At 41.9% G+C, this 19,788-nt stretch overlaps 1 protein-coding gene across 1 annotated transcript in view; it reads right to left on the reverse strand.

The window, feature by feature from the left end:
- Positions 1–19,788, reverse strand: part of LOC145411018 (cilia- and flagella-associated protein 157-like) — a 354,153-nt gene that overhangs the window by 199,156 nt on the left and 135,209 nt on the right. Inside the window, exon 4 of the mRNA XM_080281082.1 lies at positions 7,919–8,104. Within this exon, the coding sequence (XP_080137208.1) occupies positions 7,919–8,104 (186 nt within the window). The remainder of the gene's footprint in view (positions 1–7,918; positions 8,105–19,788) is intronic.

Genomic DNA, 19,788 nt, shown 5'->3' on the forward strand with positions numbered 1-19,788 from the left:
GACTCTAGCTTCCTCCCAGGCCAATATGCACATCTTCCATATCCATTCTACTACTATCTCTCCCCAAAGCTTCAGCATTTCACCACACACTCCATCAATTCCTGGGGCTTTCCCTATTTTGACTTTCTTCTTTGCTTCCACTACTTCCATTCTACTGGCTCCTTCCTCTCTTCCCACCTCCTTCCCCTTCCCAGCCATTCCCAGCCACTTACATTCGCACCACTTTCATTCTCCTTATTCAACTATTCCTTAGTGTTCTTTCCATCTGCTCATTTTTACTTCCTTCTCCACTGGCTGTATACCATTTATATGTTGCACTGCCCGACTTTCTTTTTTATCTCTCTGCATAACTCTCTTGGCCTTTTTCCAGAATATTTTATTACATTCCCTCCACTTTGCACTCAAATTCCTTCCAACTTTCTCAGCTATTCTCTTCTTACTCTCTCGTACTAATCTTTTCACCTCTCTCTTCCTCTCTACATGTAACAACTCTCTTCTCACTCTCAACTTCCTCCACGCCTCTATTTCTCATCCACTCGCTATATGCTTTCTTTTTCTGCGTCACAGTTCGTCTCGCTTCTTCATTCCACCATGCTGTTCCTTGCATCCCCTTTCGTCTTCTCTTCACACCACACACTACCTCACTTGCTGTACAGATTTCACCTGTGAATACTTTTCACACACCGCCCACGTCCCCCATCTGCTCCAAATCATATTTACCCAATAGCTCCTCCACTTCTCTTTTATATTCTCCCTTTTTTCCATCCTCTTGTGACCTTTCTACCCTCCTTGTGTGGAGTACTTCCTTCTGTTCTTCCCTTCTCCTACTCCTCCAATTCATTTGAACCTTGACTATCACCACCACCAAGTGGTGATCAGAGAGTCCACTCCCTCAGCCTCTGCACACTCTTGCAACCATTACACACCTTCTCATTCTATCATCCACACACACATATTCAGTCATTTCCCTCGTTTCACTCAGTTCATCACCCTCCCTTCTCATCACTTGTCACGTATACCTGTGGATCATTTTTGTCTAAAGAGGGTATTGGCTATCACCAACCCCTTTCCTGCACAAATGTCCACTACAGCACTGCCGTTCTCATCCACTTCTGCAGGCACACCCCACTCACCAACTACTCCATCCACTTCTGCAGGCACACCCCACTCACCAACTACTCCATCCACTGTCACATTCCCTATTTTTCCATTCGTATCTCCAGTCAAAAACACTGTCTCACTCATTTCAAACTTTTCCATGCACGCTTCCACATTTGTCCAAAACTCTTCTTTCACTCTACTTGCAAGATCTTGCGTTGGCGCATACACACACACAACCACCCGCAGTAATTGTAGTCCAACTTTCAATCTTACCCACAAAATCCTTGAGTCGACTGATCCATGCTCTCTTATGTTCTCCTTCCATCTCTTGCGCACAACAATACAAACTCCTTCTTTTTCCTTTAATTCTCACCTACTTCCGCGAATATACCCCATCCATACTCCCATTCACAGTCTCACCTCTCCAGATGCTATAATTACGGTGTCGCAGAACGTTCCTTCCCCTGACTGCAAAACATCAAACTTGATGGAAATGGAGCATCTCCTGGCTCTGAGGGTTAATAACCTTAACCGAACAATGCAGCCACTTCAGCGTTTCTTCATTTGCAGTAAGGCTCTCGATCTGTGGGAGTACCTTAAGGATAAGGAAGGTCTAGAGACCAAGAAGGACTTCATTGACAAAACAGGTTGGTGTTCAAGGCCTGTGCAGGCCTTGAATACGTGACCATACACGACGAGGCTGTGAACTTAGTCATGAAGCGACTGAGACTGTTATAGAGGAGGGTGGATACTCTCCTAAGCAGGTCTTAAAGTTTGACGAGACAGGCCTGTTTGGGAAGCGGATTTCAAGGAAGACCTATATCATCTGAGAAGAGTGACATGCACCTGGGTTCAAGGCAGCAAAGGACCGCCTCACTCTCCTCCCTGGGGTCTGTGCAGAGGGGGCCCCTGTAGCTCAAGCCACTTATTGTTTACCACTGAGAGAACCCTTGAATGCTGACAAGGTCTGTAAAGATAAACTTTGGGGCTATATGGAGAAGTAGCCCTAGAGCCTTGCCGACCTCTTCACTCTGCAGTACTTCCTCCTGTTAGTGGACAGTGCCCTGAGCCACCCTGAGTCCATGGAGGACTGGGTTGATTACGTCAGAGTGATGCACCTACCCCCTAACATGACATCACTACTGCAATCTATGGAACAGGGCATCACTGCGACCTTCAAGGCATGGTGCCTCTTCTGCACCATGGAGCAGGTGGTGAGAGTGAGCGACTCTGGAGTAAGCAATGCAGTCCGCTGCATTTGGAATAAGTTTGACATCAGGCATGCCATCAATATTTTCTTGGCAGGGTGGAAAGAGATGCTGCCAAGCACACTGAGCACTGTCTGACAAAGTGTGGCCGGAGTGTGTGTACTCTGTCACAAGAAAAACATCCATTGAGACACCATCGGCCTCTCGCAGGAGGCTTGATTTGAGGAAATCAACGAGTAATATGTGCAAGTTGTCCTGGATTGCCCCACCAAGTAGCTATCCACAGAGGAGCTGACTGAGCTCACGGAATGTGTGTCAAAGTCACAGGAAAGTGGTGAAGACAGCAGTGAAGATGTGCACCTTCGTGTTCTCGACGTTTTAACTTTGAAGGAGCTCCTTGGGATAGTGGATACGGGTATTTTATTCATCCGGGGACAATAATTTGAACCTGGCCAGGAGTGACGTGCCAGTGCATGGCACTGAACAACACTTGAAGGTGTATAGGGAGCTCCTGGCAGCTAAGAAAAAGGCAACACGTCAGACCATCACCACCTTCTCTGCCAACAGCACTGAGGAAGAGCCAATGCCATCATTGAGTGGTGTGCAAATGCAACATCCTGCATCACCTGCCTCTGTCATATCTGTCTCATCTTCATTGTTGCCTGGCAAACCCATATATTATGCCGTCACACCACTACACTCTCCCTCACCTTCACTGATCTGCTCTCCATTGGCCTCACTGCATCACTCTCCCTCGGCCTCACTGCATCACTCTCCCTTGGCTTCAGCATATCACACTCCCTTGGCACCACCACATCCCTCTCTCCATCTCTCTTCACCTCCTTCTGAGGATCTGAAATGGTCGTCCACGCCCTCCAGCTGTCCCCTCAGCCTTGGGCAGGACCTTTGATAACTTAGACCGTCATAGGCCAAATTTCAGGAGGGTGACAGAGTTTTTTGGAGGGGCATTTTAAGTTTCGTGGTTGACTGAGGTCACCTTCCATAACCCCACTGAACCCAAGTCATATAGACTTCATTATGGGATAAATCATGGTGCGATAAGTTTTCACTTGTTGCAACTTTATTGTATAGTGAGGCCAGACTGTATTGTACAACTAACTGCATTTTGTTCCATTATCTCCTCTAGTTGTTAATTAACAGTACTTGATTTTTTTTTAAATCTCTGATAGATCTTCAGATTAACTCTGAATTTCAGAATGCCCCAGAACATTATCTGCGTAGCCTGCCCTGGTAGTTTCACTGGATCCTTTTACACAGATCGCCTCTTTGTTTGCAGGATGTGCACACTACATCAAAACCTAGAAGGCAAGCTGATCGAGGTTACTAATAAAATTGACAGCCATAACCGAAAAGTTTGTGTGTTGGAGAAATTTATTGTGAATAATATTGAACAAAGTGTGAAGGGGAATGTCACTGCTCAGTCAATGACAGGTGATGTATAGGATGACAGTACTATTGGCAAAAATCCTCCCACTGTAGTTAATTCTCGCCCCTCCATACAGGATGGGCTCCAGCCAGTGCTGAATGATGCAAGGTTAGCAAGAAAAGGGAGCATCATTCCAGTAACTACATACAGTAAAATTAAGATTCATGAAGAAATAAGCAAGAGTCCCATGAGACACAAGTCATGGGGGACTCCATCATTCGTGGTTAGTTGGCGGATTTTGCGGCAGGGCACTCTCTAAATGGAAGTGCTTTTGTATTCTAGTTGAAGGAGTAAATGACGTATCAGAGGCCGTGGATACGATTTTGAGAACACAGTGAATGGTGGCCTAGTTATTATTCATTCAATTACCAACGATGCCGTAAGAACCTGATCAGAGAAGTTGAAGGAGAAATACAGATATATGAGCCAGTGCTACAAGGAAAAATCTAACAACATTTTAATATCAGGATCTAAGAAGGAAATGTCTTCTTCAGTAAAACTTTCATTATAAATAACAGGATCAAATCACTCTGCTTGCAGGAACATATGGAGTTCATCGACATGAAACCTATTTCCCGAGTTGCCAATGCTATTTTCGAATGCTGGACTACAACTGAATGCCACTGGTTCTGCCCATCTCGGTCATCTGCATAGTGACGCAGTACATTCTTTTTAGGAGAAAAACAATAATCAAGGGAGTTGATAACACCAACCAATGTAGGTATCATGTGATCTGATAAAGCTATAGGTAATGTAAGCTCCTCATATCAGAAAAGAAAATTCGTTAAAGCTCTCCTTGTAAATGCACATAGTCTGCATAATAAATTTTCAGATTTAAAGGTTGATGTCTTTACTGGAGATTGTGATGTAACTCTTATAACAGAATCTTGATTGAAGAATGAGCAACGAAATTTTGTGGCAGAATTTAATTTACAGGTACCTTGCTATTGCATTTTCATTAAGGAAAGGAAGGATAGGGAAGGGTATTTATCATCAGCTTAGAAAGGAATCTCGTCATAAAATCACACTTGGTTTAATTTATTGTCCACCTGGACGGTCACGCACCACTGACAAAAAAGGCCACAATCAAACTGATGAAATCTCATGTATGCAAAGCACTGTAATAATTTGTGATTTTAATTTACCAGTTCCATAATGGGGAGAAGCCCTGTCCTCCCTCACAGGGTTAAACCTATTCACAAACGTGAAGGATAGTTCATTGTATCAGTTAGTGAATTATCCAACACGTGGAGGTAACACTTCAGATCTTGTCTTGGCCACATCTGTATATTTAGTGAATAACATTACTGTATGAGAAGAATTTTTGTACAAGCAATCATCATACAGTTATATTTAACCTTAGATTCAGCGAATACAATGTCAAGGTCATTTATGAGAGTGGCCAGCTATAAGAGGGCTAATTTTAATAAATTAAAGGCAACTGTAGGTGCCAAAGATTGGCGTCCTATAATCATAACATTAGATATCAATGATGCATTACAGTTTTTAGAAGAAACTCTCAACAGTGCAGTCTAGAAGAACTGCCAAAAATTCTAAACCCAAATGGTGGAACTCTTGGACTGAACATTGTCTGTCAGCAAAATATCTTGCATACAAAAAGGAATCAGAACGACAAAACCAAATATTATCTTCTTCAATTGATAGCCAAAAAATTAATTAACCGAAGTAAGAAAGGCCTTGAGGTGCATATTGACAATATCAGTAAAAAAAATCCCAAGGAATTTTTCTGTTACGTCAGAAGCAAAAAGGTAATATCTCCAGCAATTGGACCCTTAATCACAGGTTACAAAGAGCACAGTGTTGATGAAACGATGATAGTGTGAATTCTCCGTCTTATCTTTGAGTCATTATTTACAATAAAACACAATTCCTGCAGTTTCCCTGTTCTTGTGGAAGAAGGTGCCATAATAAATAATATTCTGTTGGTAAAAGCAATGTATGACTTGAAATAAGTAAACTAGGGTACAGTTAAACACCGAGGCCGGACAAATTATCTCCATGCATTTTAAAGGAACTACAGAAGGAAATATCAGAGCCTTTATCTGAACTTTTTAAATTATCACTAAAGATCAGTAATGTGCCACATGAGGTGAATATTGTATATCTAACCCCAGTATTCAAAAAGGGCAACAAAGCACAGCCAGAAAGCTACTGCCCAATAAGTTTAATGTAAGTGCTTTGCAAGTTGCATGAAATTATTATCTGAGACAAGTCTGCCCAATGCTCAGGAACAAATGATCTCATCAAAGAATCGCAACATGATTTTCAAAATGATCACTATTGCCCCACTAATCTGTTGAATTTTCTCAACGATACACTGAACATGTCCGACGAGACTAAATCTGTTGATGTTGTCTATCTGGATTTTCAAAAGGATTTTGACAAACTTCCACACAAAAGAATCCTTTAGCAGCTAAAGGTGCATGGTTTTATTGACAGTGTGCTTGGGTGGATCGAAGATTGGATTACCTGATAAAAGAAAGAGTTGTAATAAATGGAATAAGATTAGACGGGATAAATGTGTTACAAGTGGAGTGCTACAGGGTTCAGTGTTAGGTCCTTTTTTTTTTTTTTTTTTAATAGGCACGAAATATTAAGGATTATTTTGTAATGTTTTTAAAATATGTACGGTGATATGAAAATAGGTAACAGAGGAAACACACCACCTCAGAGCAAGCAATTCAGAGAGATCCTGATCAACTGTTTAACTGGGCCCAAACATGACAAATGGGCTTCGTTATTAGTACATGATAAGTGCTAAACATATGCAGCAAAAGTACAAGGGCTAGTTATAATATGAATAATATTCATACTGATAGTATAAACCATGAAAAATAAGAGTTATAACGACAACTGATCTGAAACCAAGCATACAGTGTACAGAGGCAATAAAAAAAGCCAATAACCATTGAATTCATAAGCAGAGCATTCGACTAAAAATCCGAAAATATCGTCCTCACTTTCTGTAATTCCCTAGGACGCCAGCACATGAAGTTTTGCTTTAAATATCGTTCTCTGTATTAGTAAAGAAAATGGAGATATTTGCGAGTATAATAAAGGATGACGAAACGGTTACTTTGACTGTGAAGTAAGCCATTCGAGGCGCGTTTACAAGCCCTGAATCTCTTTTTCCGTAAGTAAACGCAGGTTAGGAGATCTAACTCAAGTATTCAGAATACTGATAAAACTTCACAGTTGATCACCCAAATTATACTACTGTACAGTAGAGGTAATGGACACAAAATTATCTTCAGAGTTTTCGGTCACACGAAACTATGCATTTCTGCTTTAAAAGAGAGCTGAAAATGTATGGAGCAAACTGTCCTCCAATGTAGTAAACTGTGATAAAGTACTAACCTTTAAAAATAGCTTGGATAAGAATCTATCTTCTAACCCCCAGCTAAGTATGTGACACTCCTGAATAATACATTTCTGTTGTACATATACCCCCCCACCCTTTTTTTTTTTTGTTCAGAGCCTGGATGATACAACCTTCAGGACTACATCGATAAATACTGTTGACTTTGCAGCTTTCCTTTTCAGGTACATAGTGAAGAATATTTCTTTTCCCTCTTTCCCATGGAATTTCCATGACAGCTTTTCTATGCTGCGTGGTGGTTTTTCTCACTACTTTCTGCTGGCTTTGGCTGGAGGGTTTGGTGGGTGGGTGGAGGGGGGAGCCCTTCTGCTTTTCTATCTTTTTTTATTTGATAGAATAGCTTTGTTAGTTATAATCTTTCCTCCTTTCCTATACCAAACCGCCACGAAAAGACCTACAGGTTTGTTGACGTTTGCTTTCCTTTGTACTCCTTTAACCTTCTCCTCCTGCTGAAGAAACTTCTCCACTTCTCTATTTCCTTCCTCTTGCCCTATTTCATTTCCTCTATTTCCCGCCTGTCTTTCCTTTTTTCACTCTCTTCACTCCTATTTCCCTCCCCCTCTTTCTTTCCCTTTTCTTCTTCTCCCTCCCTCCCCCCTCATTCCCTCTCTTCTCGTCTTCACATCCATACCCCTGTCATTGAACTCGTTCCTCTGTTTTTCCTATATCATCTCCTTTCCCCTCTCCTTTTCTTTCTTTTTCCTTTTTCCCTCTCCTCTCCCCTTTCTCAAGGGCGTCCCTCCTTTCCCCTTGTTTCCTCACCTTTTCCAAGTGCTTCTCCTTGTTACTGGCCAGCTCCTCCTCGAGTGCTGCCAGCTTGCCTTCCAGCTCTTCCTTGTGCTGGCGGAACTCCTCCAGGCTCTCCAACTTCCTGGTGAGCGCGATGATCTTGTCGTTCAAGTCCAGTCGCGTGTTCTCAGCCTCCTTCCCCAGCTTGGCAAGTCGGTTCTGGGGAGTGGGTGAGTTTAGAAGCTTGAATCGTAGCCGAATATGCTTCTAGTAAAGAGCTACTGTTGAGGTGGATAAAGAAAATGAGACAAGACTGTATTATAAATAGGGAGGTAGTATACATAATGGGAACTGGAAAGGTTTGGTGGGGGAACGGGGGAGGTGAGGATGAGAATGGCAAGATGTGGGTAGGGAAACAGTGACTGTAACTAAGGGAAGTCCGGTGAGAGAAAAAGAGATTATGATGAGAGGTAAGATACAGATACATAGGGCAGATAGAGAGGGTGAAGCACAGGTGGGAAGAGAAAAGAGGAGGAATGATTAGGATTAGAGAGAGAGAGAGAGAGAGAGAGAGAACTTGGCCTTCGACTTGGGTCTGTAATCTTCAGCTTTGACTATTTTTTTTCTCTCAAAATCAGATCCGTTCCCTCTTGCCTTGTCGTAATCCCATCCACCAAGTTCGGTTTATATTGGACAATGATTAGATTGACTTTGCCACGTGACCTCACCTTTAACTTGTTTAAAAAATGTCTACTCCTTGCCAACATCCAGTCCTTCCACCAAGTCCAGGTCGGAGCAGATCAAACTTTTTTCTGCATTTTTTCCCCTAGCCACACACCGATCGAACTTACCTTAGTCAGTGACGTAAACCTCTGACTGATTGTTTTTATAATCGAATCTCTCAGTCCTTCCTTTAGCGTCAACCTTTCTACCAAGTTTTGCCCCACTTGGATCAAACCTATTGAAGCTCACCTTACCACATGATCTTGGCCTTTGACTTGCCCTGTGACATTAGCCTGTTGAGTGATTGTTCTCAAAATAAGATCCATGACTCCTTGATGTACTCTTTTCCCATCCAAGAAGTTTGCACTGGCTCTCATGTTTGCGGCTGACTCTCAACTCCTCCGAGATGATTGATGTAAAACAGATCGACAGTATTTTAGTAATTTTCATCACTCACACCCACACACTCGTCGAATTTTGGCCCTGCACTTTGATTAATTGTTAAAAATATTAAATCCCTTCTTCATTCCTTTAGTTTCAACTCCTCCACCAAGTTTAGTCCGGTCTGGATCAAGACTGAGCTGACATTGCCCTGACCCATTGTTGTCAAAATCAGCGTTCTTGTGATGTAATCTTGACATATTCTGGCCTTTTATTATTTTAAAACCACTTCATCCATGCTTGACGCGTAACTCTTCGACCAAGTTTGGTCCAAATATGTTCAGAATCGAATCACACCATTCCTTCCTTACTCCGAACCTTCCACCTGGCTTTGTCGACGTGTAGACTGGATAAAAACCGCCTACGGTGACACTGCTATGTGACCTTGACCTTTGACCTATTGTTCAGAGACGTCATTAGGGGGATGCGGTGGAGGATGATCACCCCTCTCCCTCACAAAATTTCCGGGAAGACTTCAAATGCCTAATGGCTGGCACAAAGGACATTGTGTAATGTGTGATAAACTCTTAATACTGAAATGTTAGGATTTAATAAATAAATAAAAACATTTGAAATCGTGCATATAAATAACCTGTGCTTAAGTAAATCTAGAACGAGAACTATGAAGATGGATATATTGAGGAACTAATGTGGCGTACTGTACGTTGAAATGATAGAGTGAAGAATAGTGAAGAACGGTGGTGTATGAGACAGGTGTGGAAAATGGAAGTCGACTGACCAAAGAATGTAAGTGTCTTGAGATAGTATGGCCACATGGTGAAAACGAAGATAACGAGCTTGGTGGAAAAAAAAAATGTATAAGCAAATTTGCAGGAAAGAGGGGACGTGGGAAGCCAAGGAGAATGTGACTCTATATGGTGAGTGAATGTGTAAGACAACGAGGAGTGGTAGTGAACGAGGTAATGGGAATGGTGCATGATATAGCTGTGGGGAAGAGGTTTGCAAGATGTAATACATGGTCGTTTTGGCAGCCTGGTTATAACTTTAAAGTCAATGGAATAACTACCTCAGTCAAGCAACGGTGTTTTGTTCTTCACCTTGTGGAGGAGAGTCGAGAATTACGTGGGCATGAATGGAGGTTGAATGTGATTAAGGCTCATTCCACTAGGCAATCTGTTATCTTTCTTACTCTAAATGTTATTGTTTTCACGAAACTGAATCCTTCCTATCCTTTGTACCACGGCAAATAGAAATGAGCTAATGATGGAGAGGATGATAATAATAAAGGATGCCAGCATTTGCAAGGAGGTTTCAATGCAGTGTCAGTACACTCATTATTTCTGTGCAGTTTATCATGATAATTAATGAGCATACACGAACTTTCGACCAATTACCTTAACAACATGTATTTCTGATCTTAATCTGTCTTTAACAGGAAAATTTTAAAGGATATTCCTTTCATATCCATCATTCTGACTATTATGGGATCTGCCAGGGATGCTTCATTGGCAACCTTCTTACTTTAATTTCTGAACCTTGGTTATCCACCTCTCAAGACTTTGGGGAAACCTTTGTCATCGCATTGAACATCTCAAATTCTTTCGGCCGAGTCTGGCACAAACCTTTAAAACATCTTACGATTTTTCTTTCTGTGCCTTCATCTAAAGCTTCCTCTTTGGTCGATTTATATCTGTTGTAGGCTACACCACCTCTGTTCCTTATATAAAGCTATCGGTAGTTGTGTTCTTCAGTATTCTAACTTGGCACCAATCTCTTCCTTCTGTTCATTAGTTAAACATCTATACTGCACATCTAACCGTATTTAATTTGCTGATGACTCCACCCTTCACATTTCCACGTGCTCTTGTTAGCGACCACTACAGTAGTTCCTTCTGCAGTCACGATGAGGCTATGACACACCAAATTTTTGACTTGGTTGTTATTTCTGATAATAGGGAAAAAACTTAATGTATCAAAAAACTCAGTTCTTATATTTTCAACCCATCAAAATTTTGCACTCGAATATCGTTCAATATTTGACAGGACCTTAGTCCTTTGTCAACTCTTATCATCCCGGGATTTCTTTGTCTCGGAGCCTATCGTCAGAAATTTACTCCCATACATAATCGGCTTCCAAGAGATTAGTTGTACTAGGCCGATTCAGTGTTTTCGTTTCCCCTGTACAGGTGTTGACTTTTTACAGGGTCTTATTTAGCCGTATTTGGAGTACAACTTGCATACTTGAGACTGCTTCTCACTATCAACTCTTTCGAAAACGATGGAGTCAGAGGTTTTTTGTCAACTCTCCTCTCAATGATTCCCCCCCCCCATGTGTCTGTCTGTCTGTCTGTCTGTCTCTCTCTCTCCGCCACATTGTATTTTAGTGTATTTTATCTCATTACTTTTTTCTACCTCAGTGGCCGCATCTCTTCGAAACTGGTTGTGTGTATCCCTCCTCTGTTAAGGCTGGCTTGTAACACTCGTCTGGTAGTACATGCTAACTCTTTCTGTGCCCACTTCCTAAAGCAAGAGTTACCCGACACTCTCAGTCGTTCTGTATGCAGCAGGTTAAGTCTGGGACTGAGACTGCCTTCCCTAATCTCCCTTTGCCTATGACTCTCATTCTTTAACGCAATGTGTGCAGACACCCAAAAAGAATGGGTATTGATATTGACTTTCTTTTGTTGGGTTTCACGGAAAGAAGAACTTCGTGGGCTGCAAGCCTTTGTTCTTTTTCCCTTGCATAAAAAAGCGGTACCTCAAACTTGTATCTTATGATGTTTGACTCCATACATTCCTTTACCTCGTCACCCAAAGACGAAAGTGAAAGAACACTGTATCATGTTTAAAGCGAATTTGTCAAGTAGTAACTGAATGACCTCAAGCTGAAAAGTACTTAGAAGAAAGAAACTGAGTGAATGATGATACGAGTTTCATCCACATAGTACTCCCCCTGAAAACTGGTCATATTGTGTTTGTTTGGCTTTTTGCGTAGTATCCCGGTCAGAATTCATATTACGTTAAGTTTCTGAAGGTTTTTTAAAATGTGTTTAAAGCATGTGTGTGTGTGTGTGTGTGTGTGTGTGTGTGTGTGTGTGTGTGTGTGTGTGTGTGTGTGTGTGTGTGTGTGTGTAGAGTAGCATAATTTTCTTGTGGTATATTTCTTTTGGCACCTCCGATTGGACATGGTCCATCACGCCAGTATCTCTGAGGGTCGCAGAAACAAGTCAAGAAAGTTGCGGATGAAAAGAACCAAAAAACTCTTCCTAGTACTTTCACATGGCCATCTCAAGCATCGGAAAAAAAAAAAAAAAGTCTTCATCGGTTATTATTTCCTGTCAATATTGTTTTTACTGATTGAAAATTTGTCAGTTCATCCATCCATGTAATCTGTATTAATAGTTATGAAACAACTGTAGAATATTTCACAGTCAATTCTGTCTGTCAGTCTGTCTGTCATGTATGGACGTTGTTCTCCAGATTTAGGCTGACCATTGCAATTTCACATGAATAGGGCCAATACATGAGCCCCATAGACAGGTTTTCTCTTACTGAGTTTAGCTATTCTTTGCTCACACAGATGTTCGTACAGGATTACTAGTTTCGTGTTTCATCATGAAAGCTTCCATTACCAACAAACGAGCTAACGAAACATCAGACCTGCATTTTATGAGAACAGATGAAGCTTGCACTAGAATATTTCATAAAAGTAAAAATCTGCATCTTTTTTATTGTAATGAAGTTCTTGCCGAATTTTATCTATTGACTAGCTATATATAATTTAATTTCACTACCAGTTGCAGAGTAACCTACAGTTAAGTTCTTTTCATTGGGTGATGCATGCAAAACTTCAATAGGTAGGGGAACCCCCGATTCAACCACTTCCCTCGCAAAGAATATGGAAAACAGAGTTAGTAATTCCTGGCAATGAATCATCTACCTCATCTACATGAAGTGTTTCTACGATTCCTAATATAACAGATTCTCCGTTTTCTTCATGGTTTGGGGTTTCTACTGAAGTAAAAGACATGTGCGAATCACCCTTTGATAAACCTTGTCAGCCTTACCCTCAAGCAGTCAAAGAAACAAAGTTAAGATCCATCCACTGAAGGTGCATGTTACTGCCGTTCCTTTAGACATTTTAGCAGAAGCTACTCTTACGAAGGAAATCACATTGGTAAAACTATCTATCTATCTATCTATAGCCCGACGCCCTAATCCCGCAAAGGGTGGCCGCAGACAAAACGCCTCCAAGTCGCTCTGTCACCCACCATTTGACTACCCTCCCCCCAACTCATCCCCCCCCTCCCTCATATACATCTCAACTCCATCCCTCCACCTCATCCTCGGTCTACCTCTCCCTCTCCCTCCCTCCACCTCACCTACATACACCCTCTTAGTTAGTCTTTCATTCTCCATTCTCTTCACATGTCCAAACCACCTCAGTGTATTTCTCCTAATCTTCTCAACCACATCCACATCCACCCCACAGCGTTCCTTCACTTCTTCATTCGTCAACCTGTCCCTCCACGTCACTCCACATGCTCCTCTCAAGTAACTCATTTCCACTACTCTCACTCTTGACTTGTTCCCCTCTTGCAAGGTCCATGCCTCGCTTCCATACGTCAGGGTAGGGATCACAGTACTATCATGCAGTGACTTCTTAACTTCCATACTCACCTCCCTATTTCTCATCACTGCTTTCAGTGTACCAGCAACCTTCCTTCCCTGCTGTACCCTTTCACGCACTTCATCCCCCAAAGTTCCATCCTTACTCATCACACTACCCAAGTACTTGAATGCACTCACATTCTCCATATCCTCACCATCCAACCTCACTGCACACTCTGTGACTTCATTCCTCTCAAACACCATAACTTTACTTTTGTTTACATTAACTTTCAGATTCCTCCTCCTACACACTGTCCCAAATTCATCCACCAAACCTTGCAACTCCCATTCATCTTCACTCAACAGTACTGTATCATCAGCAAACAGCAACACCGGAAGTTTCCAAATCTCACCCTCATTCATTAGAGCCACCCCCACATCCACTGCCCTACCCTGCACCTCCTTTACAACCCCATCCATGTATATATTAAACAGCCATGGAGACATCACACAACCCTGTTTCAGTCCCACATTCAGGTCAAAGAACTCACTCAGCTCACCATCCACTCGCACCATAACTCTAGCTCCCTCGTACATACTCTTCACAGCACTTAACAATTTCCCCTCCACTCCATATATTCTTAATACCTTCCACATACCTTGCCTATCTATTCTGTCATAAGCTTTCTCCAAGTCCATGAAGGCAGCATACACTTTCCTTCCCTTCTCTAGATACTTCTCCACTAAACATCTTAGAACAAATATCTGATCTACACACCCTTTTCCCTTCCTAAATCCCCCTTGTTCTTTTCCAACTAGCTCCTCTGTCATATGCCTAACCCTATCAATGAGTATTCTACCATATATTTTACCAGTCACACTAAGTAGGCAAATACCCCTGTGGTTACCACATACTTCTCTCTCTCCTTTTCCTTTGTATAAAGGAACAATTATACCTGATTTCCAGTCCTCTGGAACCCTTCCCTCTTCCCAAGCCAATCTGCACAACTTCCATATCCACTCCACAACAATCTCACCCCCATACCTAAGCATTTCACCACACACTCCATCAATTCCTGGGGCCTTTCCCAACTTAATATTCTTCATCGCTTCCACTACTTCCGCCCTACTGATCTCTTCCTCCCTCCTCTCATCTCTTCTTCTCCCAGGCATTCCCCAACCGCTTATACTCGCACTGCTCTCACTCTCCACATTCAAGAAATCCTCAAAGTGCTCCTTCCATCTCCTCAGTTTCTCTCTCTTCTCCACCAACAATCTATTATTCATATCTTTCACTCCCCTACTATTTCCCCTTTCACACTGCCTTACTATCTTTACCTCCTTCCAAAACAGTTTCTTACCCTCCCTCCATTTCACACTCAGATTCCTCCCAAACTCCTCATCCACTTTCTTTTTACTCTCCTTCACCAGTCTCTTAACCTCCCTTCTCCTGCTCACATATACCCCTCTCTTCTCTCTCTCATCTTCTCCCCTACCTCTACTCGCTAACCATTCACTATATGCCTTCTTCTTTTGTTCCACAGCTCGTTTCACCTCATCATTCCACCATGCTGTCCCTTGCACACCCTTGCATCTCCTCCTCACTCCACAAACCGCCTCACATGCTGCGCCTATCTCTTCCGTGAATATCTTACATACGTCTTCCACCCCTTCCATCTGCTCTTTCTTCCACTATGCTCTTATACTCTGTCATTTTCTCACTATCTTGCAATTTCTCCACTCTTCTCACAGGAGCTGCTTCCTCCTGTCTTCCCCTTCATCTCCTCAACCACTTTCTTTGCAGCTCTACCTTGGCCATCACTAAGTGATGGTCCGAGACTCCATTCCCCCACCCTCTCCACACTTTTGCATCCAACACTTGTCTTCTCATTCGCTCATCCACACACACGTAGTCTATCATTGCCTTTCGTTCAACAAGTTCACCATCCATCCTCCTCATTACTCTCCATGTATACCGGTGGATCATCTTATGCCGAAAGTAGGTGTTGGCTATTGCCAACCCCTTACAAGCACAGATGTTCACCAAAGCACTTCCATTCCCATCTACGTCAGCTGGCACACCCCACTGACCAACCACTCCATCCACTCGTACATTCCCAACTTTGCCATTCATGTCTCCAATCAACAGCACTCTCTTGCTCCTCTCAAACTTGTCCATACATGCTTCTACACTCGCTCAAAACTCATCTTTCACTCTTGCCACTCGATCCTCTGTCGGGGCATACACACATACAATCGCCCACGCTTGTATACCTACTTTCATCCTCACCCATACAATCCTTGCACCCGCTGTTCCATACTCTCTTATATTCTCCTTCCACTTCTTTGCTTATCATCAGACATACTCCCTCTCTTGCCCTCTCATTTTCATTGACTCCCGCACATATACCCAAACCATATTCCCATTCTCTCATCCTTTCACCTTACCATTTAGTTTCAGTCAATCCACATATATCCACTTTTGCATCCTCAAGCACCTGAACAATCTCTCTCTCTTTCACTTCATCATTCACTCCTCTCACATTCCACGTTCCCACCGTGAGAATGTCCTTCGTCCGTTCCTTAGTCGTCAACGTATGGTCCGTCCGGGTCCGAGGCACTTTGTTCGCTTTTTTAGTTGGTTCTTTTTACGGGGTGGGGCACTAACCCACCACCATCCCTTTTAGTCGCCTCGTACAACAAGCAGGGATACTGGGGGAGTATTCTTGAAACCCCCCTACCCCCAGGGGGGTAAAACACCTTTCATAAATGTTTGAACAAGGATATGGAAAGATTTTTCTAGGCATCATACCCAGTAGCTAGCTAGTGAAAAACACATCAAGAGGTTGATTGCATAATTTATTTTTCAGCAGAATACGTCAGCACCTTTGTCTATTACATCCTTCATGTCCTCAACGAGAAAAGAAAATGAGAATAATACGAACCATGTAACAAATTCTGCCCCTCCCCCTCAAAAAAAAAAAAAAAAAAAAAAAAAATCTCAGCATTACTGGAAAGGCAACGTCTTTCTTTATGTGGAAATTGTGAAGACGGTGATGCAGTAAACTCAGTAAGCTTTGTTGAAATGATCGATCTGATGACAGAAACAGATTTCTTTTTATAGTACAGCCTGGATTGGCGGTAAGGCTGTTACAAATACCCTCATTCTCAAAATAACTAAATTTCAGCAACTGGCACACACATCAAGGAAAAGATTTGGTCTGGAGCAAAAGAAGAAAAGTGTTTCTCAGTAACTGTTGACGAAACCCAGGCTTTATCCAAAAGGAAGAAGTGGGCATTATTAGGTACTTCAGTGACGGTATGGTGCGGGAAAGTACCACTGGAACCTACCACATGGAAAAGGTTGATGCAGCCAGTTAAGCGGATTTCATTAATATTAAGGAGATTGAACAAACTGTCTGACTTGGTCAAGCTGTGTAGTTCATTGTTATTAGAGTGGCAGTGTTATAAGTGTTGCTTTAGTGGGGCTCTAGGAAGATTAAGGAAATCATTCCTTAAGTAATCTACTGCACATACACAGACATGCACCCAAGCTGAATTCAGTACCAGGTGATTGAATAAAGGAAATCATTGAGCTCTTTTCATTTTTTTTTTTTTTTTTTCAGTCATCAACACACTTTACGCATTTAGTATCAACGGGAACACAAAAATAAAGTTTTCATTGAGGTTTTCAAAGCAGATTTCCAAATGTTGTCACTAGATGACCTGCTGTAGCATTATGGTCTTACTATTGCAGGCCAGTATCAGACATAAAACTTCGCTATGGAAGTTACTCTTATTGTAGAGTGCAGTTTCAGAGTTCTGACAGCGAAATGGTTAGTGGACTTTGTAGGAAATGTGAATCTTTCAGCTCTGTTTTCAACAGTCATTGTTGAAGTAGCTGTTTGTATTACCAGCAGCTTATCAAAACAGCTTCAGGCCAAGGAACCTTCAATTTTTCACGCGATAAACTCATCTGACATACAGGCTATGAGAACAGATGAAGCTTCCACTAGAATGTTTGATAAGACAAAAGATCTGCATTTTATTAAATTAATATAGCACGGGACAGTTGACAGAAGTAAAAAGACCTAAATGGGTTCGGAAAATATCTTGAAAGTCAAAAATCTTACTCAGAAAATCGTCTCTAGGGAAGAGTGATGCTGAAAGTAGTAATTCTACTTTTCTTTTTAAGATGGAATGAGAAGGGCTTAGACTGAGGGATTAGAAAGCTGTCTCTCAGAGCCAGATTTTCTTTTCACACATTATATTTCCCGACTGGATAGAGTATCTTGGCTTGACTTTTGAGCTAGGGACTTCGTACCGCATGAAAGGGCTCTGCTTTCGAACGCTTAAAGAGCATTGAGATACATGGCCTTCTACAGTACAGTTTCAAATTCTTGTAGCAAAGGGCAAATTATAAACAAGAGTGACAGGCCAAAGATCTGCTTGAATTACTTGCTGAATTAGTAACACATACGATGTGCTTCCAGAGAACAGTGTATATAGTTACATTACTTTCACCCTTCCAGTAACACTAGCCGGCACTGAGCAGCTGTTTTCAGTTATGATTTTGGTTATGATGTATTCACGAGCTGCAATGAGAAGATCACATGAGCGATTGGCATTTGACAGCATCTGAAAACAAACTGGTAAAATAAAATTTTTGATTTAGCAAATTATTCTGTAAAGCAGAAATCATGAAAGTTCCTTCTGGTTCAGTAGTTCATGAACATTTATACTAGTGATGTATCGGATGTCTTTTGTCAGACATCCGCGGATGCGAATCCGGTTTTCAGACTTTTGCATATTGTGGATGCAGATGGGAATTTTAAAGACTGATATTTTGTGGATGTGGATGCAGATGCGAATATTCAGCTTTCATATCTTCGTAGATGTGGATGTGGATGTGGTTGTAATTTCTTAAAATAACTTCGTAATTTTATCTCACCTTAAGATACTGCTAGTAACTAACTGTAAATTATCTACTTTAATGCAATAGTATCACAGACATTTTGTTGCATAACTATATCGTACTTTCTCATATATTTTTCTTTGATAAAGCAAGTTTTCGCTACACAGCCAGGTAAGAGTTATGTGTTCTAATATTGCAGGACGAGGATCCAACTCGTTGTGCATCTCATCGACCACTTCTAACAGTTTACACCCTTTAGAAAGTAGCCAACTAAAGATACTGTAATTTTAAAAACTGCAACTGTATATTTAGTACCTGAAGCTTACAAGTGGCCAATTATTCGCCAAAAATATGTAAATATTTTTGCATTTTTCCGGCAACGGCGTACTTTTGGCGTCATATATAAGGCTAGCACTACGGAGGGCTAGTGCCCCTCCCCGGAAAACAACTAACTAAAAAAACAAACAATAAGCCTCGGACAAGGACTGACCAAACGTTGACGACCAAGGACCCGACAAAGGACACTGCAATTGGAACGTGGAATGTAAGGGGAGCAAATGATGAGGTGAAAGAGAGAGAGATTGTCCAGGTGCTTGAGGATGCGAAAGTGGATGTATGTGGAATAACTGAAACAAAATGGAGAGGAGAAAGTGTGAGAGAATGGGAGTATGGATGGGGTATATGTGCAGGAGTAGGTGAGAATGAGAGGGCAAAGGAAGGAGTATGTATAGTCGTGAGTAAAAGATGGAAGAGGAGCATAAGACAGTATGGATCAGTTGGATCAAGGATTGTGTGGGTAAAGTTGAAAGTTGGAATACAAATGTGGGCGATTGTGTGTGTGTATGCGCCAACGCAAGATCGTGCTAGAAGAGTGAGAGAAGAGTTCTGGACAAATGTAGAAGTGTGCATGGAAAAGTTTGGAAGGAATGATAGAGTGTTTTTGATTGGTGATATGAATGGTAAAGTTGGGAATGTGAAGGTGGATGGAATAGTTGGTGAGTGGGGTGTGCCTGCTGAGATAGATGAGAATGGGAGTGCGTTAGTGGACATTTGTGCTGGGAGGGGGTTGGTGATAGCCAATACCCTCTTCAGGCATAAAATGATCCACAGGTATACATGGCGAGTGATGAGAAGGGTGGGTGGTGAATTGAGTGAAAGGAAGGCAATGATTGATTATGTGTGTGTGGATGAAAGGATGCGAAGATGTATATTGGATGCAAGAGTTTATAGAGGTTGGGGAGTGGACTTTCTG

This window comes from Coenobita brevimanus, chromosome 87 (genome assembly GCF_032717465.1).
Source record: "Coenobita brevimanus isolate Jiangsu-jjx chromosome 87, ASM3271746v2, whole genome shotgun sequence".
Taxonomy (NCBI): Eukaryota; Metazoa; Arthropoda; class Malacostraca; order Decapoda; family Coenobitidae; genus Coenobita; species Coenobita brevimanus.